The sequence below is a fragment of the Cnephaeus nilssonii genome (assembly GCF_951640355.1).
Source record: "Cnephaeus nilssonii genome assembly, chromosome: 6".
In the NCBI taxonomy this organism is placed as follows: Eukaryota; Metazoa; Chordata; class Mammalia; order Chiroptera; family Vespertilionidae; genus Cnephaeus; species Cnephaeus nilssonii.
In genome coordinates this window covers 53,543,183-53,566,780 of record NC_137077.1, presented here as the reverse complement: position 1 = coordinate 53,566,780, position 23,598 = coordinate 53,543,183, and the positions used below count along the sequence as shown (strand labels likewise).

The window sequence follows — 23,598 nt, the reverse complement described above, 5'->3', positions numbered from 1 at the left end:
CCAGAGAACTAAAGAATTCTTTTTTCAGTTATCCAACATCCCTGCTGCACCCCACTCCTGACCCCCACCCTCACCCTTACCCCTGGCTGACTCAGAGGAGCCTGGAAGCCCCCAGGAGCACATTCTCCTACTCTGTGAGGTGAACTCAGCTGGCCTGCCCTTCAAGCAGCGTTGAGGAATGTTCTAATATAGATGTCAGTCAGGACTCTGAACCCCAACTTTGACATGGAAAGAAAGGGATCTTCCCCCGATTCTTGGTCCTTTTCTATCGGAGCCTCTCCAGCCCTGACCCTACCGCCACCATAACACCCAGGGCTCTGCTCACCTCCCAGTTGAGGAGGGAGAGGAAAGTCCAGCAGCTTTATCAGAGGCCTGAGAGTGGGCCAGCCCTCTGCAGCTATGAAAGGGTTAAGAGGCTGGGCCAGCCACTTCAGCCCGCCCCTCCCAGGGATTCAGAGTCCTCTATAAAGAGGACGCTCCACCCAAATCAGGCCAAGGAGGTATCAGGGACCCAGGCACTGTGCCCATCCCCTCTGCCATGTGGGAGCTGCAGTCAGCCTCCTTCTGGAGGGCCATATTTGCTGAGTTCTTTGCCACCCTCTTCTATGTCTTCTTCGGGCTGGGGGCCTCGCTGCATTGGGGCCCTGGACCCCTGCATGTCTTGCAGGTGGCTCTGGCCTTTGGCCTGGCCCTGGCTACGCTGGTGCAGGCTGTGGGCCACATCAGTGGAGCCCATGTCAATCCTGCGGTCACGTTTGCCTTCCTTGTGGGCTCCCAGATGTCCCTGCTCCGTGCCTTCTCCTATATGGCCGCCCAACTCCTGGGAGCCGTGGTGGGGGCTGCCATGCTGTACAGTGTTACCCCACCTGCTGTCCGAGGAAACCTGGCACTGAACACGGTAATGATCAGCTGAGTGGGGCTGAGGGAACCTGGGGCCTCGGCTCCCTGCCTGGTGCCGGTGGGTCCGTGCCCCAGGGATCTGGGACGTGGTGTGCGTGAGAGTGTGTGTGTCTCAGGGTGGGGAGGATCAGCAGGTGCTTCGGAGGGATAAGAGTCTAGAGCCCTGGACTGAGAATCAAGGAACCTGAGTTCCCGTCCCAGCTTTCCTTCCAATTCCTTGCAGGTTCCTGAGGACTTCTTTTACCTAGGGGACCTCAGTTTCTGCACCCATAAAACTGGGTGCAATTACTTCCAATGTCAGGAGAGATTAGAAAACAATACAGTTACCATCATCTTTCATCTCTAGGAAACTGATGCCATCAAAGGGAGGAGGGGGGGTCCGGCCTGGGAAATCCTGAGGAGGTAATGCCGTGACAGCCCTAATGAAGCTCCTCTCTTCTTCCTTTGCCTAGCTGCACCCTGGGGTGAGTGTGGGCCAGGCCACCGCAGTGGAGATCTTCCTGACGCTGCAGCTCGTGCTCTGCATCTTTGCCACGTACGATGAGAGGCGGAATGGCCGCCTGGGCTCCGTGGCCCTGGCCGTTGGCTTTTCCCTCACCCTGGGGCACCTCTTTGGGGTAAGTAGGAGAGGGAAGCAACTACTCATTTAAGGATTCCAGGGCCCCCAAACCTTTCTCACCTAACTATCAAACATGAACATTACTCACCTCCCTCTGTATCAGTCAGCCCCGAGGAATCAATCCTTATTACTCTCTCTTGGGTCTGCCGTAACTGGTCTTTCTTGAACCCAAGGTAGAAATGCATGCATTGTGGGTATTTGTGGGCTTAGCTCAGGGGTCGGCAAACTCATTAGTCAACAGAGCCAAATATCAACAGTACAACGATTGAAATTTCTTTTGAGAGCCCAATTTTTTAAACTTAAACTTCTTCTAACGCCACTTCTTCAAAATAGACTCGCCCAGGCCATGGTATTTTGTGGAAGAGCCACACTCCAGGGGCCAAAGAGCCGCATGTGGCTCGCCAGCCGCGGTTTGCCGACCACTGGCTTAACTGATGGATCCATAGTCTATCCCCAGGTGGGGCATCAGCGCCTTCACTCCACTGTGGGACTCCCATGCGGTTGTCCTTCCCTGCTTGCTGATAGAGGCAAGGTGCCAGCCCTCCGGGATGTGTGAGCTGTGGGGAGAGAAGCTGGGGAGAGTGGGGGAAGTGTCTCAGTTACAACTGTGTCTTTTGCAGATGTATTATACTGGTGCAGGCATGAACCCTGCCCGCTCCTTTGCTCCTGCCATTCTCACCAGAAACTTCACCAACCACTGGGTGAGTGAGGGGAGAGGAGCGAGATGCTGAAGCCCTCCTGGATGGGTGTGGATTGCAGGTTCCAGGTTTGGCTCCTGCTCTCCATTGGGTGTGCTGACTGCTCTGTCAGCACTCAGCTAAACGGGCTGTCACAGAGTTTGGGATGCCTGTGTGAGCAGGACTCATTATTTTGCCAGAGAGAGGGGCTCTTGCTCATATTGTTCCTTCACTGGTTAGTTAGGGAATTTTACTAAGTACCCACTGTATTCCAAAACTAGCACTGTCAGGACAGACAACTGAACAGGAAGACAAACATTCCTACTCTCAGAGGTCAGGATATGCCTGAGCACAAATGGGCCTGGGCCTCATCCCCGTTCTAGCACTTTGCTAGCCTTGTGTGTGACCATGGCAAGAACACAATCCTTCTGTACCTCCGTTTCCTTACTATAAAACAAGGTGTTATGAAAAGTAAGTGTGAAAGTTATAGCACAGAATCTGGTATGGAATAAGTCCTCACTAAAAACAGATTGTTTGTGTTGTTTGGCCATATGACAGACAAAACCTGAAAATAATTCATAAACATTTTCAGGCTGCTCTGTGGAGTAGCCCACTTTCTGTCTCACAGCTTCACTAATAAATTCTTTCACTTTAAACTCTAATACTTTTTTTCAAAGCTGTACACCCATTTTCACAGCCACAGTATTCACAATAACCAGTAGTAGAAGCAACCCAAGTGTCCCTCACAGATGAATGAATGAATAAACAAAATTTAGTATATGCATATAATGGCATAGTATTCAGCCTTACAAGAGAAGGAAATCCTGTTATATGCTGCAACGTGGATGAACCTTGAGGACATTATGCTTGATGAAATAAGCCAGTTGCAAAAAGACAAATACTTTATAATTTCACCCATATGTGGTATTTACAGTAGTAGAATTCATTGAAATAAAGCAAATGATAGTTGACAGGGGCTAGGGAGAGGGGAAATGGGGAGTTGTTGTTTAATGGAGGTAGAGTTTCAGTTTTGCAAGATGAAAAGTTCTGGGGATTGGTTGCACAACAATATGAATATACTTAATATTACTGAACTGAACACTTCGAAGTGGTTAAGGGCCCTAGCTCAGTTGGTTAGAGTGTCATCCAAATACGCCAAGGTTGTGAGTTTGATCCCTGGTGAGGGCACATACAAGAAACAACCAATGAATGCATAAATAAGTGGAGCAACAAATCAATGTCTTTCTCTCTTTCTCTCTCTGTCTCTGAAATCAAGTTCTTTTTAAAAATAAATTTTAAAAAAAAGAAATGGTTAAGATGGCAAATTTTATGTTATGTGCATTTTGTCACAATTTAAAAATTTTTTCAAAGTAATATGCAAACTAGCACCAACGAATAACAACAAAGAGAATATACATGTGTTAAGAAGGTATGGGATAAAGGAATAATTTTATGAGTCAGAAAAAAAATGGTGAATTTTGAAGTGCAGACAGTGGAACAGTTTAGAGTTTAAAAACACACCAACAGCCCTAAAAATCAATGGAAACATATCCTTGAGTCAGGATTAACAAAAACAAACAAACACTGATTTCTGTTTAAATAGTGCCCAAGTCTGTACCCAAGTACATCTGTTTTTTTTGTGTGTTTTTTCATCTGTTTTTTTTTTTTTAATGTATATATATTTTATTGATTTTTTACAGAGAGGAAGGGAGAGGAATAGAGAGTTAGAAACATCAACGAGAGGGAAACATCTATCAGCTGCCTCCTGCATACCCCCTACTGGGGCTATGCCTGCAACCAAGGTACATGTCCTTGATGGGAATTGAACCTGGGACCCTTCAGTCTGCAGGCCGATGCTCTATCCACTGAGCCAAGCCGGTTAGGACAGTACATCTGTTTTCTACCTGTGGAGTTGAGAAAGGAGCAGCCTTGCTCTTGGTCCTCTCCCCAAGCCTGATTATTCCTTTCCTCTTCCTGCAGGTATACTGGGTGGGCCCAATCATCGGAGGGGGCCTGGGCAGCCTCCTCTACGACTTTCTCCTCTTCCCCCGGCTCAAGAGTGTTTCTGAGAGACTGTCTGTTCTCAAGGGTACCAGGCCCAGGGACTCCAATGCACAACCAGAGGGCACAGTGGAACCTGTTGAATTGAAGACCGAGGCCCTGTAAAAGCTCCAGTTGGACAGAGGGAGTAGGAGGCTTCTGAGTTTATGTGGAGGGGCTAAGCCACCCCTGGATGAAGAAGGAGGCTGTGGGGAGGGGCATGTACTTCTTTATTTTTTAATTTATGTGTGAGTTGTTGTTGTTTTTGCCTTTTGCTGTGTGAAATCTTTCAAGTTGCATTCATGAGCTGGTCGGTGCAAACTTCCCTTCCTCCCCATCCACCTCCCTGTGCCGTTGTGTGTGCATGATTGTGTGTGTATGAATGTGAGTGAACGTGGCTGTGTTTTGGGGCACGGCGGCAGGAGAAGTAGGGAAGGGAAAAGAGGTATCATCCTATACCTTCCTCTCAGTGTGATAAGCACAGGAAGCCAAGACCTTAAGTTCTTGGTCATGCCAATCAAGTTTAAGGTTCTAGGTTTCTGAGAGAGCCGGGAAGCAGGGAGTACTCCTCACAGGAGGCAGGTGGAGAGAAGTGGAGGACACAAGGCATTCCAGAGGTTGGGAGAAGGGGCAGGGGCAGGAAGAGAGGAAATGGAGTTATGAGCCCCAGTTCAGGATGCAATTGTACCAAATAGCTGTGGGGAAGTTAAAGGGAGAGTGTAGCCAAGTTACCTCAGGGATGCTTGCCCCAGGGCCTTGGGTGGGGCAGTAGCTCTGAGAAAAGTGAACAAAGAGCCGTTCCGTTCTGTTAAGCCACATAAAGCTGTCTACATCCACTGGCTGGGCTTTGTGTTATTCTGGCATGATGGATCTCTTTGGAGACCCTGGGCAAGCGAGCTCACCAACCAAGGCCCAAGGCGTGGGAGCCTACAATCTAGATAAATTAAGTAATTTAACTATGCTACTTGACTTCCCCAGCCGGGCCTCGGGGCAGATGGTACTTAAGCCCCAGGAGAGGTCCTAGACCAGTGGTCGGCAAACTCATTAGTCAACACAGCCAAATATCAACAGTATGATTGAAATTTCTTTTGAGAGCCCAATTTTTTAAACTTAAACTTCTCCTGGGGCTTAAGCCACTTCTTCAAAATAGACTCACCCAGGCCGTGGTATTTTGTGGAAGAGCCACACTCAAGGGACCAAAGAGCCGCATGTGGCTCGCGAGCCACAGTTTGCCGACCACGGTCCTAGGCAGAAACAGGAAAGCTGATGCCAGGAGCAAGGCAGAGGTGGGAGGGGGTGAAGGAGGAAGAGGCTTTGACCCTCTGTTTTTTGTTTTTCTTTCTTTCCCCAAGGCCACCCTCAGTTATAATTTAGAGCAGATCAATAGACTCCTCAAATGGCATCTTTCTGCTTTTATCACTAGTTTTATATTCTTTATTTCCCTTTTTGTGTGCATCTTTTCACTTTTCTCTCAATTGTACTTTCATCTTCATCAAATCTCTTCTAACATCTCTCATATCCCAGAAATTAATTCATTCTATTCAAATGGTTAATAATTCAGGAGATAATTAGTCGTGTGAGCCCTACCTTCCTTTGTTGTTGGCAAAATACACTCATCTCAGCTGAGGCCAGAAGAGACCTTCAACTGACCAATGAATATTTATTGCTGATTTCCTTTTAGGCGCCTCCTACATACTTCGGAAGCTTTAAACCTATACCTCCTGCAAGACAGACACCCCAGCCCCGCAAAAGACCCCCCTTCCCAGTAGCTCAATTCCGCTCCTCCTCCCAAATAAAGCCCAACTTTTTCAACTGGCCATATAAGACTTTGGAATAATCCACTTGACTAGGAGAAGGGGAAGAATGTTTGTAAATTTACATCTAATCGGACTTTGATTCCTGTTATCTTAAGTCAGCAGAAAATTAATTGCGTTGTGACTTTAGGCGCAACGTAGAGGATCGATTCAGATGAAACTACTTGTACTCCCTTCCCTTTTCCTTACTTTGTCATCAGGCCCCACCCCCGGTTGCTAGGGTCCCTTGGACCAGCCCAGCCCGGGGCGGGCTGCGCCGCCCCGCCCCGCGCCGCTCCGCCCCGCCCCGCGCCGCACGCCGGCGGAGATTGGTCCCCCCGAGCTAGGTGGCGGGAAAGACTGGCCGCGGGCCGCGGGCTCCAAGGGGACCCCGAGCACCGGTGGGGAGCGGGTGAGTGAATGTGTGGGTTAGAGGGGTTTAAGAGAACTGCGTCCCTGCGAAGCCACGGGGCACTCCGGGAGGTGCTAAGTCCCCGTTCCCGCCACCGGGTTTAAAGGCGAAGGGCGGGGCGCGCACGCTTCAGGTGCGCACGCGCAGTCTCCCACCCTGCGTCCTAGGTGGATGCCGGGGCGTTTCCCACTCGCTCCTTCATTCTCCCCGCGCCCTCTGCACAGCCTGGTCCTCGTGGGGGTGGGGGTGGGGGTGGGTGTCGGGGTGGGGAGCTGTGATGGGATGGGGCTTGGAACCCCGAAGGTAGAACAGGTTCCTGGGCATTTCCACTTTGGAACGCCCTCCAGTTCAGACCCGAAAAACAGGTGTGCAGCTTGGTGGTCAGCGGGAGCGGAATTCGAGGTCGCTTGACTTATATCTTGGGGTTTTTTATAGAATGGATTTCTTATTCCCTCCCCTGCTTTCCCTTGGGTGTAAAACTTAAGGAGGGTTTATACTGCCTCTGCGTGTGTTTGTTAACTAGGCGCCAGCCGCTAATTAAGCTCCTTCCTTTGAGTCTCTCAATTCTTTACTCTGCCTTTCATGCTGCCACGAGTTATCTTCATAAAAAGTCAATCTGGCCATTTCAGATTAAATTTAAAACTCCTCTTAGGCCACCCACAGCCTGGCTTACATTCTTAGGTGGGTGTCCATGGCTTTTCACAGTGTGGCCCTGACCCTCTAAGCCTCATTTTCCAAAGCTCCCTAATATGTTTCCTGTCTCACGCACTTGACTCCCAGCCACGTGGGAAGGGTGTGCCTGCATTGTGCCCTTTCATGCCTTGGTACCTATGCTCCTGCTGTTCCTTCTACTTGAAGTTCTGGCCACTTCTCTGCCAAGTGAACTTCTCTTTCAGGACTGAGCTCAGTCATCCCTCTGAAAACCTCAATTCCCAGCTCTTCCAGGCCGAAGTAGTCACATCTGTGTGTCCTTTAAGTACTGTACCTCTGCTCCCAGTGGCACTGGTACAACTCAGTAAAATGTTCCTGAGCTCCTCACATGTACCTTGCACTGTACTGTGTGCTCAGTGCCAGGTGGACAGAGAGATGAATAGGACAGGGTTCCTGCCTTTAAGGAACTCACAGTCTGGAAGGAAAAACACATGTAAATGAGTCCTCTGCAGTTACAGTGTGACAAAGAAGTCTGCCTTGGCTTCCTTCCTCCTCACTCCAAACTCTGGAGTAAGCTTATCTGCTTCCACAACTTCACACACTATCCTGGTACATCCTGATACTTCCACAACTTCAGCCCTAACCTTTCCTTCCGCACCTCTGAGACTTGTCTACTTGGGTTCAGATGAGGAACCATATATTGAGCATCTATCTACATTGTGCTGAACACAGTGATTCCTGATCTCAGGGAATTTATATTATAGTGCAGTTGTTAAGGGGGATTGAGTTAGAATCACCTGATGAGCATTTTTAATATATTTTATTGATTTTTTTTTTTTTTTAGAGAGGAAAGGAGAGAGGGATAGAAACATCAATGATGAGAGAGAATCATTGATTGGCTGCCTCTTGCATGCCCCCTACTGGGGATTGAGCCCGCAACCCAGGCATGTGCCCTTGGCCGGAATCGAACCGGGACCTTTCAGTCTGCAGACTGATGCTCTATCCATTGAGCCAAATCAGCCAGGGCCTGATGAGCATTTTTAAAACACTCTTATCCAAGCCCCTCTGCCCCCTTAAATTTTTATTCAGAAACTAAACTCTGCAAATTCAAAGGAGACTAAGAAGCAGTTCCTGCTCTTAGGGAATCTAAGGCTCATGGAGGGAGACAGACATTTTAACAACAATCTGTTTAAGCGTTCTGTACAACATGAGCTGATGCCATGATGCAACTCTATTAAATGGCACAAAAAAAGATGTCCATTCTGTCTGGAGAAGTCAGGACGGGGTGCCAGTTGGGCAGAGTCTTAAAAGATGAGTGAATAGACTCCAGGGCCAGACAGAGGAATGGCTTGAGAGAGAAGCTTAAAAGCAGGTAGATCATGAAGGACTTCGTATTGTAAGCATTAGCGGCCACTGAAATTTTGTTTTGTAGAGTAGTGCATGTTAATGGTAGACATGCACTACGATTTGAAAGGTAAATATTTCTCCTGCAGATTCCCCACCCCCAGTCTTTCCAGAGACAATCACTCAGAAGTTTTTTAGGTATCCATTGGAAGATTGTAGGCAAGGTGGTTATATGGCCAAATCTGGTAACCATATTGTGGGTAGACGGAAGAGAACAAGGCTGGAGGCAGAGAAAGCGGTTAGGACGCAGTTGAATAATCTAAGCAAGAGATACTCAGGACCTGAAGTAAGGCAGGTCCGACTGCCTTAGCTCAGGTCCTGAGTATGGGGATGGACAGAGGTCGGATAGGAGAATTTAAGGAAGAATTGGCCTGAGTCAGTGACCTGAGGTATCTGGGATAACTCCGAGGTTTCTTCTGTGAATAACTGAGTAGATAGTGTCAGCCGCTGAAAGATCCAAACATAAGTGGAGCCCTAACCGGTTTGGCTCAGTGGATAGAGCGTCGGCCTGCGGACTGAAGGGTCCCAGGTTCAATTCCGGTCAAGGGCACGTACCTTGGTTGCCGGCACATCACTGGTCGGGGGTGTGCAGGAGGCAGCTGATCAATGTTTCTCTCTCATTTATGTTGCTAACTCTCTATCCCTCTCCCTTCCTCTTTGTAAAAAAATCAATTAAAAAAAAACACATAAATGGAGACAAATTTGGGGCAGGGGGATGGCTGTTCAATTTTGGATATGCTGAGTGTGAGATATACACAGGATGTACAGGTAGACGGTGCTATTCATTAGTGGGATTGTCACCATGAGAGCTCAGGGGTAAGAGATACAGATTTGCTTGCTAATGGTTCAGAGATGGTAGTTGAAGATGTGGGAGAGGGTGAGTTTGCGAAAAGAGGCTGTGTAAAGTGAGGAAAAGGACTATAAAGGTGCAGACCTGTGGGACATCAGCTCTTGAGGAGCAGCCAATATGGGGTCAAAGAAAGGTGTGTGTTTTTTAAGATACGTTTTTATTGATTTCAGAGAGAGAGAGAAACATCAATGCTGAGAGAAAAATCATCAGTTGACTCATCTGCCTCCTGCACTCCTCCACTAGGGATCGAGCCCGTAACCTGGGCATGTGCTCTGACTGGGAATTGAACTGTAACCTCCTGGTTCATAGTTCGGTGCTCAACCACTGAGCGACACTGGCTGGGCGGAAAGGTTTGGTTTTATGTTAAGTTTTTTCTCCCTAAGATAGAAGATCTCTGAGAAACTCATGGGGATGGGGTCAGTATAAAGAGAAGATTGGTAACAAATGAGAAATGAGGAGCAACCAACTAAGGGACAGAATAGTGATTATCGGTCATACAAATGGAGGGCTTAGATTAGAAGCAAAGAAGTCAGGGTGGGCATTTGAAATATGTATTACGTTTTTAGGCTTAGGTGGAGAGAGTTGAGAGAGGTCATGTCTGATGACCTCAGTTGTTCCTAAGAGGAAGAGAGCAGGGAGACCAGGTAAGAGGTGTCGGAAGCAGAGAGTAAAGGGGCTTGAGGATAATGGTGAAAGTTAGAAACAGCTGTTCTTTGGGAAAAAGAAGAGCGGAACAGGAACACTAAAATGATTTCCTGGGCCAGGCTGAGGGCCCTGCCCAGGTTGGAAACTATGGGTTCGGTGTGTATGATTTTCTTCAGCAAACCAGTGTCAACAGTTAAGTCTAGGAATCTAGAAAGCATATGGTTGCATTGATCTGAGGTTGGAATCTTTTGCAGGGTGAGTGCAGTGAAAAAAAAAACCACAGATTGAGACCACAGAGAGTGAAACAATAGTAGAAAATGTGACGCTACTTTGTCCGGCCCCAATTTGATCATTTTGTTTTTCAGCTCAGAAATCTTCAGTGACTCCCTCGTTTATGTTCTAAATCCTTGAATTGATAGACAAAGACAAGGTTTTCCCATAAAGCAGGTTCGAGCTTCGCTTTCTGTTGCTCTCCTGTTGGACCCTTCTGTTCATATAGCGGCTCTCTCTCTTCTTTTGCTATGGCAGTTCTCTGCCTAAATTCACCTCCTCCCAGCTTCCTGGAATGAATCCTATGCAGTCTTCGAAAGTCCATTTCTAATCACACTTCCTCTGACAAAATCTCCTTTGCCACTGTATCCTGAAAAAAGCCCTCATTTTTCAGAATTTCTTTTTCAATATCACTTATTGACAGCCTGCACCAAGTCTTTTACATCGTATCTTCTATGTTATGTGGGATTTATTTCTGCAGTTAAGTTTTCAGCACCACCGTTGCACTTGCACAACATGACCTTTTGCCTAGAAGGCTCTTCCATAAGCATTTAGTGACTGGCTATCGAGTCAGTAGCTGGAGAGGAAATTAATATTGAGAGCTCTTCCTTTGTGCTCACCACTCAGTAAATTGCTGGATATTAGTGCTTCTGAAACTATCTTGCTGAAGGATCAGGTAGGGTTTCCTTCCCCCAAGTTGTTGCAGATCAGTACTTTTCCCCTCCAGCTTTATAGAGATATAATCTTAGCTAATAAAATAGTAATATGCAAATTGACCATACCTCTGCTACACCCACAAGCCACACCCACCAGCCAATCAGGAGCGAATATGCAAATAAACCCAACCAAGATGGCTGCGGCCACAGAAAGCAGGAGGGAGGCTTGGGTCTCCCCGGCAATGGAGGAAGCCAAGCTTTCCACCTGCCCTTGCCGGCCTAGGCCTCCACTCAAGGCTACAAAGTTTCAATGATAGAAGATAAATAAATCCAAACAGAAATGGCGGCAGCCACAGAGCTGGAAAGAGCAGGAGGCTAGGGTTGCCTCCGGCGATGGAGGAAGCCAAGCTTCTGAAGCCCTGGCATGCCTTGGCCTCCGCTCCAGGCTACAAAGTTTCAATTATAGAAGATACATAAATCCCAACAGAAATGGCTGCCACCATGGAGCAAGCAGGAGGCTTGGCTCCACTCCAGGCTACAAAGTTTCAATTGTAGAAGATAAATAAATCCCAGATATCAGGGCCTCCGCTTGGGTCGCCAGGGGGCATGGCCGGCCTGCAAACCACCACAGGCCCCTTGCCCAGGCCGCCCCACACCCCAAGGGAACCCCCACTCTGATCTGGGACACCCTTCAGGGCAAACCAGCTGACTCCTACCCATGCACCAGGCCTCTATCCTATTTAATAAAAGAGTAATATGCAGATTGACCATCACTCCAACACACAAGATGGCTGCCCCCATGTAGTCAAAGATCCTGCCTCCATGTGGACACAAGATGGCCAGTAGGGGAGGGCAGTTGGGAGGGACCAGGCCTGCAAGGGAGGGCAGTTGGGGGCGATCAAGCCTGCAGGGGAGGGCAGTTAGGGGTGACCAGGCCAGCAGAGGAGGGAAGTTGGGGCCTGCAGGGAAGGGCAGTTGTGGGGGACCCAGGCCTGCAGGGGAGAGCAGTTGGGGGGGACCAGGCCTGCAGGGGAGGGCAGTTAGGGGCAAACAAGTTGGCAGGGGAGCAGTTAGGCATCAATCAGGCTGGCAGGGGAGTGGTTAGGGGGTGATCAGGCTGGCAGGCAGAAGCAGTTAGGGGCAATCAGGAAGGCAGGCAGGCAAGCGGTTGGGAGCCAGCAGTCCTGGATTGTGAGAGGGATCCCATATTGGAGAGGGTGCAGGCTGGGCTGAGGGACACCTCCCCCGTGCATGAATTTCGTGCACTGGGCCTCTAGTTGACATATAAAGTACTTTTATAAAATACTAGAACTGTTACTAGAAAAATTAAATTACTAGAAAAATTGTTCTAGCTTTCTGTATGAAAAAAAAAGCAAAAATATAGGCTTTATTATTAGATTCAACAAACACCAACTCTGTTAAATTACTGTGAGTTGTTAAATGTTCTAAATGCTTATGCTTTGTTTTCGTACTTATCGATGCAGACTGCTAGTAGTGCCTGGGCCAGCAATAGTCTGCAGACCATACTTGAAGTAGCACTGCTTGCCATGATCTCATTTAAACTTCCCCATTTGTTTTCTCAGCATACTGAAAAGGAAACTGAGGTTTAGGTTAAGCCACATGCTCAAGATTACCAACTCAGTACTGGACAGAACTGAAATTCAAAGGTCATTCTGTTACCGGAAGGGAAGCAGGCCCAGAGGGAGTCTGCCTCAGGCTGGCCAGCAGTGTGTGGGTTCTTGACTTCCTGCAGGAAAGATTTCACGTGAGTCAGGTGATTTTAGAGGATGTTTGTTAAGGCTGGGGACAGTGAAACCAGGACGGGCCTCGGCTAGAAGAAGCCATAGGAGACAGCCCAGGTGGGGCTGCTTTGGCTCTAGAAATGTTATGGGAAAGAAGTGAGCGAAGGCAGGGCTGCTGTCAGCTCACTGGAGAGTCAGAGAAATGGGGGCCTTGAGGACAGGTTCAGGGGTCAGCCTGGCAGGAGCTGCCGCTATACATTGCTCCCTGGTTACAAGTCTCATGGGGATCCTTAGAGTTTAGAAGAAAGGAAATTCACTCAAAGAGGAGATTCAAGTGGGTGTGCTCCACGGAGGGCACTCGCTGGCTTCTTTGTCTTGAGGGGTTTTATCTGCTTTCCAAAGGTGGAGGCTTCAGGGCAGGCCTCAGGGGAGATCTCAATGGAATATTCATCGTCTTTTCCAGGTGTGCCCTTCAGGGCCGTGGTCTCCACTAACTGGTCAGTGCCAGGCCAGGTGGTCATTACTCACTGCAGCTGGTCCTATCTGGTTTTGCTGCTTTTCTGGACCTGGAGCTGAAATACAACTGAGGCTACCCTGTCCTGGTAGCTCAGTTGGTTGGAGCATTGTCCTGTACACCAAAAGGCGGTGGGTTCGATTCCCAGTCAGGGCACATATGTAGGTTGCAGGTTGGATCCCCCAGTCGGGTGCATGTGAGAGGCTACAGATAGATGTTTCTCTCTCACATCACTGTTTCTCTCTCCCTCCCTCTCCCCCTCTCTCTAAAAATCAATAAAAGCGTATCCTTGGGTGAAGATAAAAAAAGAAAAAAGAAAAATACAACTGAGGCCTAGATGGCCTAGATCAAGCATGTCAAACTCAAAGGCTAACATGGGCCAAATAAGCAAGGTTTAAGTTTATGTGGGCTGCAAGAAAACAAACGCTTCAATTTTCATAGAAACGTACGTTTATTTCGATAGAGACATGCTGAATACAAAGGTCTGAAATAAATGAGTGATCGTTAACATAAAATAATAGAACATTTTTTTTTAAAATATATTTCATTGATTTTTTACAGAGAGGAAGAGAGAGGGATAGAGAGTTAGAAACATCGATGAGAGAGAAACATAGATCAGCCGCCTCTTGCACATCCCCTACTGGGGATGCGCCCACAACCAAGGCACATGCCCTTGACCAGAATCGAACCTGGGACCCTTCAGTCCGCAGGCCGACGCTCTATCCACTGAGCCAAACCGGTTTCGGCATAATAGAACATTTTAATAAAAATATTTTTTCTTGAACATTAACTTACCAGTCACTGAATAACTGCACAAATTAATAAGTGTAATACACATAAACCTATTTTTCTTGTTCTCCGAAAGCAAAATATTTCCTGTTGCCCACACCAAACAAGTCAGTCCAAGACTAATGATGTGGCAATCAGCTGCTAAAATATTCGCTGCTTATATTAGTGGAGAGAAATGGTGCGCATTAGGTGCGGAAGGGAAATGGACAACACAATTATAGTAATCAGTCATTAGTAAACATTGTAGCTTGTTATTAATAATCTAATCTAATAATAGACAAATATGCAAATTGACCGCACTTTCGCTATGCCCAACCCACGCCCACCAGCCAATCCACGCCCACCAACCAATCAGGACGAATATGCAAATTATCCCAACAAAGATGGCGGCTAATTTGCATATTGCGACAGCGTAGAAAGAAGCCAAGAGCTGCAGAAGGGAGCAAAGCTGCAGAGAAGCAAGCAAGCCGGGGGGAGGAGAAGGGAGGAGCGGAGGCGGGGCCGGGGGAGAAGGAAGTTGAGCAGGCGGGGCCGGGGGAGAAGGGGCGGGGCTGGGGGAGAAGGGAGGAGCGGAGGCGGGGCCAGGGGAGAAGGGAGGAGCGGAGGCGGGGCCGGGGGAGAAGGAAGGAGCAGAGGCGGGGCTGGGGGAGAAGGGAGGAGCGGAGGCGGGGCCGGGGGAGAAGGAAGGAGAGCGGGCTGGCGGAGAAGGCGGGGTGGGGGAGAAGGGAAGAGCAGGCAGGCTGGCAGAGAAGGCGGGCCGGGGGAGAAGGGAGGAGCGGAGGCGGGGCCAGGGGAGAAGGAAGGAGAGCCGGCTGGCGGAGAAGTTAGAAAAGCAGGGGGGCTGGCGGAGAACAGGGCGGGGGACAAGGGAGGAGAGCAGGCAGGGTGGGGTAGAGTGCAGCAGGAAACCCTATTGCAGGATTTTTCCTGCAACGGGAACGCTAGTCTACACTAATAAAAGAGAAAGATGCAAATTGACTGTACCTTCATGATGCCCACCAGCCAATCAGGAGTGTGTATGCAAATTAACCTTTTGCACTCAGATGTCTCGACAAGGTTAGCATTAGAATAAAGGAATCGAGAAAAAAGCAAGCGAGTGCAAAGGGTTAACCCAACAAAGCTGTCAGGTTAATTTGCATATGCAGGCACCGAGCAGCCAGGGGTGTTCCACACTGCCCCAGCAGCTCCAGGCCTCTGGGCAGCATGGGAAGGTGGAAAGGTGGCTCCGGTCTGGAGTGAAGGTGGTGCCGGCAGCCAGGGGAAAGAAGGCCCATTCTTGCACGAATCATCGTGCATCGGGCCTCTAGTTACGTATAACAGGATATTGCAAAAATTAAGTTACGAAATTTTTATTAAAACTGTTTCTTACATACCATTATATGCAAAAATATTTGTTGTAGGCCACATGTGGCCCATGGGCTGCAAGTTTGACATGCTTGGCCTAGATGTTATCTCTAGGGAGGAAAGGTCAGGGGAGGGTCTGAGCCACATGACCCGATGTGAAAGGTCAGCCATTTGGACTTGCGATATGCCAGGGGAGGAAAGGCCGCCCAGGGGGAGAGTCTGGCACCAGTTTTGCCTATTGCTAAGCATCTGGGGCTTTCTGCCCTAGTGACCTTCTGTATCTGATGTAAATTGCTCGGTCAGGCCAGTTTGTTCAGCTGTCTGTCTCAATTTCCCCATTCCACTTGCCAAGGAATTTTCCTAGTTTCTTACTATCCTGCCTCAATTCTGTTCATACTAGTGATTCTCAAAGCTGGTTCTTCAAACAGGGTTAGTTTGGGGCAGAGTTTTTTCTTTGGTTTTATTTTGTTTTCAAGAAATGAATTTTCTCTTTTGAATTGTAAGTGTATTTAATATTTCATCTTTTGTTTTTCTTTGGTTCTTGCATTTTGAAGCCTGTGAATATTAATTTCAGATGAATATTGCTTCATCTGAACTACTTGGTGGGAAAAGTAACATTGCTTTTACTTATTTATTTTTTTTTTAGTAACATTGCTTTTTTTTTAAATATATTTTATTGATTTTTTACAGAGAGGAAGAGAGAGGGATAGAGAGTTAGAAACATCAATGAGAGAGAAACATCGATCAGCTGCCTCTTGCACATCCCCCACTGGGGATGTGCCCGCAACCAAGGTACATTCCCTTGACCGGAATCAAACCTGGGACCCTTGAGTCCGCAGGCCGACGCTCTATCCACTGAGCCAAACCGGTTTCGGCGTAACATTGCTTTTAAATGTCCACATCTGCTAGGTCTAAGATGTTTGACAAAGTTGTCATCTGTGATGAAATGTGAAAATACAGTGTAATTACTGTGTGTGTTTTTTCATAAAATGAAATTTATCAAATTTAAAAAGCTGCACTTTATCCTGAGGTTTTGTCCTTAGTTTTTTGGGTGTTTTAAATAGTGAAGCTCTGCCCAGTTTTGCTCAGTGATTAGAGCATCAGCCTGAGGACCATAGGGTCTCAAGTTTGATTCCCGGTCAAGGGCATGTACCTCAGTTTGCAGGCTCCATCCCTGGACCAAGTCAGGGAGTGTGAGGAGGCAACCAATCAATGTGTCTCTCTCACATCGATGTTTCTCTCTCTCTCCCCCCTCCTTCCTCCCTTCCACTCTCTCTCTCTCTCTCTAGAGATCAATGGAAATATCCTCGGGTAAGGATTAAAATTGTGTGGGGGTGTTTTTTAATAACATCTGTATTGAGATATAACTCATAGAATTTTGCAACCATTTACCCACTATCTAATATTAGAGTATTTTCATCACCTCCAAAATAAACCCCATACATACCTACTAGCAGTGACTCCCCAACTCTCCTTACCCCAGTCCCTGGCAACCACTAATCTACTTTCTGTCTCTATGGATTTGCTTATTCTGGACATGTCATATAAATGGAGTCATACAATATGTGTCCCTTTGTGCCTGGCTTCTTTCCCTGAACATAATGTTTTCAAGTTTTACTTATGTTATAGCATTTATCAGTAGTCCTTTTTATTGTCAATTAATATTCCCTTGTATAGATATACCACTTTTTGCTTCTTCATCAGTTGATGAACATTGGGGTTTTTTCCACATTTTGACTCTTATAAATAGTACTGCCGTGAACATTTGTGTACTGCACGTTCTTGTGTGGACATATTGCTTCTCTCAGATGTATAACTGGGAGTGAGATTGTGGGTGATAGGTAATATGGTAACTGTGTGTTTCACATTTTGAGGAACTGCCAAACCGTTTTCCACAGCAGCTGCACCATTTAAAAAAAAAAAAAGTGGTTGTTGTTTTTTTTTTAATCCTCACCCAAGGATATTTTTCCATTGATTTTTAGAGAGAGAGGGAAAGACAGAGAGAAATATCGATGTGAGAGAAACAGGTTTTTACTGATTTCAGGAGAGAGAGATAGAAACATCGACCAATTGATGTTTGGGGATTGAGTCAATTGATGACTGGGGATCGAGTCAGAAACCTGACATGTGCCCTGATCAGAACTGGTGACCTCTCGGTGCACAGGATGAACTGAGCCACACCGGCCAAGGCAGACCCCACTCTCTTGTCTGTGCGTCAGGGTTAGCCTTTGATGTCCACAGAAATACAAGAGTTTGGGCTGTTTCAGAACTCCTTTACTGTGGGAGATAAAAAGCACAAAGATGAAGGCCTGAGGAGGGAGACCAAAGGAGACTATAGGCTTTGAGTGAAACTCAGTTGGTCTCTGCATCTCTGTGGGGAGAAGAACTGAACAATAATATCTCAGTCTGCCAGCCCACCTTTGGGCTAGGAAGGGGGGTGGGTGGGAACACTTGGGAATACAGCAGTGGCTGACTTGGCTGTTTTTATTGGAAAGGAGCATTTCACCCAAAGAATTAAAACAATAAGTTAACTTTATTTTTAAATACAAGCTATATCTTTACTAGTAATTTCTGAGATCCCTCATCTGCTTCAGATCATTCATGTTTTTATGTGGTTATAGTGAACATTCTACTTCATATGCCCTTTTTTAGAATAGGCTTTTGAGTTTTAGTTTGCATAGTTGGTTTTTATGTTATATATTACTTATTTATAGTCCAAAGTTTTCCTAGATGTCCCCCAGGTTTGGGATATCTGGGTTGTCTCCAAGGCTTTACCATTAAAGATAACTTATCAGTAAACATCTTATTGGGGTGTTTATTCTCTCTCTGAGCCTGTTCATCTGTAAAATGGAGATATTTTAATCTGTCACTTGGGATTGTTGTGAGATTCACGTCAAAGTATAATAATGCTATGAGAGCATTTTATAAACTAGAGTGCACTAGGAAGATGTATTATTTTTGTTTTTGTACAAGTGATTTCCTTTCTTTTTTGGATTGTTTTCTTGGGTTATAGTCCCTGAAATGGGCTCACTGGTTCCAAAGAGTATGACTCATGATAATATGTTGATTCAGAATGAAATCATTCAGAAAATAAGTATTACATGTTCTCTGTATGTCCGGCTCTATTCTAGGCATAGGACTGCAGCAATAAACAAAATAAAAGGAAACCTTGCCCTCTTGTTGGGCTGGTTTGACTTTTATTCTATAAATAGTACCTAATTATAAAAAAAAATTTAATTCCTAAATACCAGACAGAAGAACAGTACTATTCTGTAATAACATTTCTATCATTCTGAAGTGAAATGAGAAAAATAAGGGCAATTTAGAGTAGGGTTATTTTTTGTTTGTATTAAAAAAATTTTAAATAGATTTTCAGAGAGAGAGGGAGAGACTGAGAAACATTGATCTGTTGTTTCGCTTATTTATACCCTCATCGGTTATATGACTGTTATATGTGCCTTGATCAGGGATCAAGCTCACAATTTTGGTGTTTTGGGACAATGCTCTAACCAACTGAGCTACCTGGCCAGGGCTAGGGAAGTTTTTCATGAAAACTTATCTATCATACACCTTAAAGCAGGGGTCCTCAAACTTTTTAAACAGGGGGCCAGTTCACTGTCCCTCAGACCGTTGGAGGGCCGGACTATAGTTTAAAAAAAACTATGAACAAATTCCTGTGCACACTGCACATATCTTATTTTGAAGTAAAAAAACAAAACGGCAAAAACACCCACATGTGGCCCACGGGCCGTAGTTTGAGGACGCCTGCCTTAAAGAAAGGACATTGGTGGGATTGTATCATACATACTTTATGTTAAAGTGTTTCTTTTACAAAACAATGGTGTTAATAGATGTTAGAGGGGGGTTTTAAAAAGTGTTTATATTTTTAATATCTCTATTATCAGTCAAGATAAGATAGTTTTCCCAGTTTGGGGGGATATATACTGGTACATGAAACATTAAGCATGGGAACCACTGATTTTCAAAAATATATATTTTTATTGATTTCAGAGAGAGAGAAAGAGAGAATCATTGATTGGCTGCCTCCTGCATGCCCCCCACTGGAGGTCAAGCCCCCCCCCCCCCCCCCGGGCATATGCCCTTGACCAGAATCGAACCCGGGACCCTTCAGTCTGCAGGCCAACGCTCTATCCACTGAGCCAAACCAGCTAGCGCGGAACCACTGATTTTTAATTTAACTTTGTATTATCCATCACAGTTTACAATGTGCTTTTATGTAGATTAATTGAATTCTCACAATACAGTAACCATAAAAGAGGGGAGTAGGATTGGGGGCAGGGTAAACCTCAGACTACAAGGCAGATCTCACAGTCTCAGCCAACCCAATGGGAAACTCGGAAGCAAGGATTGCCTGGCGTCCTTGTTGGACAGAAATTGTGAGGCCCTCTACCTCTGAGCTTCGTCATTAGCTGGGGGCTGCCAGGGAAGAGTAGGGCTGAGGTGGGGCCTGGAGGTGCTGTCAGCTAGCCTTATGCTTTGCAGCTGAATGGCAAGCTCATTCTTGAAGAAGAATCTGAGCAGGCACCTCCATGGCTGCCACAGTATCCTTTCCCTTATTTTTCAGATGAGGAGGCCAAGATAAACTTGGCGAATAATAGGCAGGTAGGCGGTGAAGCCAGGACTTTGACACTCCCCCCCCGCCCCCGCCCCCCCCCCCCCCCCCCCCGCACCACCACCACCATGGTACTGTTCTTTCTGTTACACCAAGAAACATTTAAGAGTTTTTCCTGGATCAGGGCACATACAAGAAACAACCAATGAATGCATAAATAAGTGGAACAACAAATCGAAAAAGGAATGGCATTTGAGCTGGATCTTGAAGGTCAGATAGGCTTACAACTTTTGGGGTTAAGGGAGGAAGGAGGACCTCACAGAAGGAGGGAATAAACTGAGCAAAGATATAGAGAGCGTGGGAGGCTCTCTGTCTTGGAATAGGTACCTTTATGTTCCTGGGGAGTGAGGAGTAGATGGTCAGAAGAGGCAACCAAGCATGGATCTAAGAAGTGGTGGGTTGGGTGGGTATGTGTGATGTAGATATAAGACATAATCAGTGATCTAGGAGAGGAATCCGCCCGACAGACTAGGTGAGGAGCTTCTGTTTAGCATGAAAGAGTAAACTGTAAGTTTTCTGTCCCTGACTGCTTTTTCAGTAGTGTTTTCACCAGGGAGGGCTGAAACTCCTTTTGGGAGTTCTTTTATTCCAATTCTAATGAATAAGCACAAGACTGCCAGCTTGCCTCTTGACCCCTGGCCTGGAAGCTTTACAATAGGTCACCAGACCCATTTATTCCTCTGCTTTTCCTGTTAATCTCTGGTTTTGTCAGAACTGCAGGCGAGGCTCAGTGGTTGAGCAATGAACCAGAAGGTTGCAGTTTTGATTCCAGGTCAGACCACATGCCTGGCTTGTGGGCTCCATCCCCAATGGCGGGTGTGCAGGAGGCAGCTGATCAATGATTCTCTCTCATCATTGATGTTTCTATCTCTCTCCCCCTTCCTCTCTGAAATCAATAAAAATGTGTTTTGTTTTGTTTTGTTTTAAAACTGCAGGGGATTAGAACCTGAAGGTCCTGGGTCTCTTACAGAACCTCCTCCCTTCTCACATCTGCAAGGATGGCTCCTTCCCTATCTGCTTCCTCTCCCCCTCCTCTAACAGGTAGCTGGGGCCAATTTTACAAACATTTAATCTGTACTTAGGATTGGTCTACAGCGGAGGAGGCAGCCTTTAGCGGGAGGGAAGCTGTGTCTTATTTTGAGGAGGGTGTGCTGACTCCGCATATTTATAACCAGCTCTGCTGTTTATTTTTGTCAGCTTCCTAGGATGCCACTTGGAAAGAAGGGAAGCCCTTCAATGTGTGTGTGTGTGTGTGTGAGAGAGAGAGAGAGAGAGAGAGAGAGAGAGAGAGAGAGAGAGAATGTATATGTACCAGTGGTCTGTCTGACAAAGCTGGACGTGTCTTGAGGAGAGTCGGAGGTTGCCCAGGTCCCAGGGCCTGCAGATCCCATGAGAAAGGGCAGCGAGGGGGTCTCCCTTCAGTCTTGCATTGAGTGTGTTCCTGGTTCACTCTCGTTGGGCTGAACAGTCAGAAAGTAGGTTAGTACTAGGCAGGGGTAGAGGGCTAGCAGGCAGCTGGAACAGCAGACCCCTCACACGCAGTCTGGGCGATAACATCAGGCATTAAACCATAGTCCTTCGGACACGGCCCATTTCCTGTGGGGACCGGGGTTGGAACAGAGAATGGTCTTTGTAGAGGAAGCTGCCACGGCTAAGAGCAACATGGCTGATTGTGAAAGGGGACATGTTGATGGATATTTCCCATTTTCCACAGAAGCCGGGTAGCGGGTCAAGAATGTAATGTGTTTGTGTGTGTCTGCGTTATTAGTGTCAGGTTCTAAAACATCCAGGGTTCTGGACCTGTGCTTACGTGATTATCTGATGAGGGTTTAGGGATCTTAATTTTTAAAAAGTGGCATGCTTCAGAAAAGGGAGCTGGTTCTTCTGGGGACCGTGACAGGAAACTTCCCCAGTCCCTGTGTGCTTCTTTTCCTCAGCGATCCGTTAGATGTTGGCTCCTAGGAAGATTACCACAACTTAAGAGTAAATTGGGGAGGAGAGTGAAGGGGCTTCATTTATGCATTCTAGTGCCTCTAAGTCAGGTCCTAAGTGGGGTCACTGTGTGGCATGAGTCGGGTTTTCTTCCCTTCTTGTGGCATGTAGAGCTGTAACAGTGGATGTGGAAGGGGACTGGGCCTGGCAGTGTAAGGGAGAGGGAAGTTCATTCCCCGCTTCCTCCAAAAGGCTGCAGAGCTCTCTAGGGGGAAAGTCTCCGAATTGGTGCCTTTCTCTAACCAACCTTTCTTTCTACTAGGTTACCTTGACTTTGAAACATACTGTTTCTATGGTTTCAGATCCAAGTGAGAGCCTGGGGCAGGTGCTTAATGCTTAGGCTTGGAGCCTCAACAGCACTTTTGGTTCTGACAAAAGTGGAGCATTTGAGTCCTGGCCGGTTTGACTCAGTGGATAGAGTGTTGGTCTGTGGACTGAAGGGCCCCAGGTTCGATTCCAGTCAAGGGCACATATCCAGGTTGTGGGCTCGATCCGCAGTAGGGGGCGTGCAGCGGGGGCAGCCGATCAATGATTCTCTCTCATCATTGATGTTTCTATCTCTCCCTCTCCCATCCTCTCTCTGAAATCAATAAAAAATATATATTTTTTAAAGTGGAGCATTTGAAGATCCAGTTCAGAATACTCTGCTCATCAGGGCCCTGCCCTGTTCCCCTCTCCCTTTCATGGAGAAGATCCTATAATTGTTACCTTTCCCTGTCTCTGCAGGACTCGCCATTTTTATCTCCCCTGCGTCCACCTGCCTAACCTCTCTGTTGGCTGCTCCTCTGATGCACGATGAATTGCGAACTTCTAGCCACATGCAGTGCCCTTGGCTACTTGGAGGGAGACACGTACCACAAGGAACCAGATTGCTTAGGTGAGTACCTTTCTGAGGAAACAGGTAAAAAACTTGCTTGAGTTGAGTTCTGTTGAATTTCTCAAGCCATGTGTCTAAAAAGCACGTGGGCCTGGGCGGAGCTTCTTCCAGGGATCCATGTACGTGTTTGTTCTGTCCCTGAAGCGAGTGTGAAGGATTTGATCTGCTACTTGAGGCACGAGGATGAGACTCGGGATGTGCGGCAGCAGCTGGGGGCCGCCCAGATCCTGCAGAGTGACCTTCTACCCATCCTTACCCAACACCGCCAGGACAAGGCTCTCTTTGATGCCGTGATCAGGTGGTTGCACCCCAAGCTTTTTCACTTTCACCGTGTGCCAGCGTTTGCTGTGTGATCGGATGGGTCTTGGTGTTTGTGCCTGGCGAGGAAACTTAACAACTTCTCCCTCCTTCATTGTTTCCCTAGGCTGATGGTGAACCTGACACAGCCGGCCGTGCTCTGTTTTGGCAGTGTGCCCAAGGAGCCCAGCTTCCGGCACCACTATCTGCAGGTGCTGGCTCACTTGCAGGCCTACAAAGAGGTGAGGTTCTCCTTGACAGTCCCTGCAGCAGAATTGGGGGACAGTGGGGAAGGAGAGGGTAGGAGCTACTTAAGGTCCATTCCTCTATTTTGTAGGCCTTTGCCAGTGAGAAGGCTTTTGGGGTCCTCAGTGAAACCTTGTATGAGCTGCTACAGCTGGTGAGTGAGTCTCCGCCTTCCAAGACCCCAAGGACAGTTAGCACCTTGCTCCTCCTCTGGGTAGAGCGCCAGTTGGGGCATTGTCGGGACATG

The 23,598-nt window shown here is 47.2% G+C and overlaps 2 protein-coding genes across 3 annotated transcripts in view; both read left to right on the top strand.

Moving 5' to 3' along the window:
• Nucleotides 1-538: 538 nt before the first annotated feature.
• On the top strand, nucleotides 539-4,362 carry MIP (major intrinsic protein of lens fiber; the record flags this gene model as incomplete). The annotated part of the gene is made up of 4 exons (XM_079775940.1): nucleotides 539-898; nucleotides 1,353-1,517; nucleotides 2,140-2,220; nucleotides 4,177-4,362. 4 exons carry the CDS (start codon nucleotides 539-541, stop codon nucleotides 4,360-4,362), a joined length of 792 nt encoding a protein of 263 aa, XP_079632066.1.
• A 1,968-nt stretch (nucleotides 4,363-6,330) lies between these two features.
• TIMELESS (timeless circadian regulator) overlaps nucleotides 6,331-23,598 on the top strand; it is a 29,724-nt gene continuing 12,456 nt past the window's right edge. For both annotated transcript variants that reach the window (XM_079773633.1, XM_079773632.1), the window contains exons 1-5: nucleotides 6,331-6,441; nucleotides 22,658-22,808; nucleotides 22,953-23,106; nucleotides 23,233-23,347; nucleotides 23,443-23,505. In XM_079773633.1, coding sequence (XP_079629759.1) covers nucleotides 22,727-22,808; nucleotides 22,953-23,106; nucleotides 23,233-23,347; nucleotides 23,443-23,505 — 414 coding nt within the window. In that variant the 5' untranslated portion in view covers nucleotides 6,331-6,441; nucleotides 22,658-22,726. The remainder of the gene's footprint in view (nucleotides 6,442-22,657; nucleotides 22,809-22,952; nucleotides 23,107-23,232; nucleotides 23,348-23,442; nucleotides 23,506-23,598) is intronic.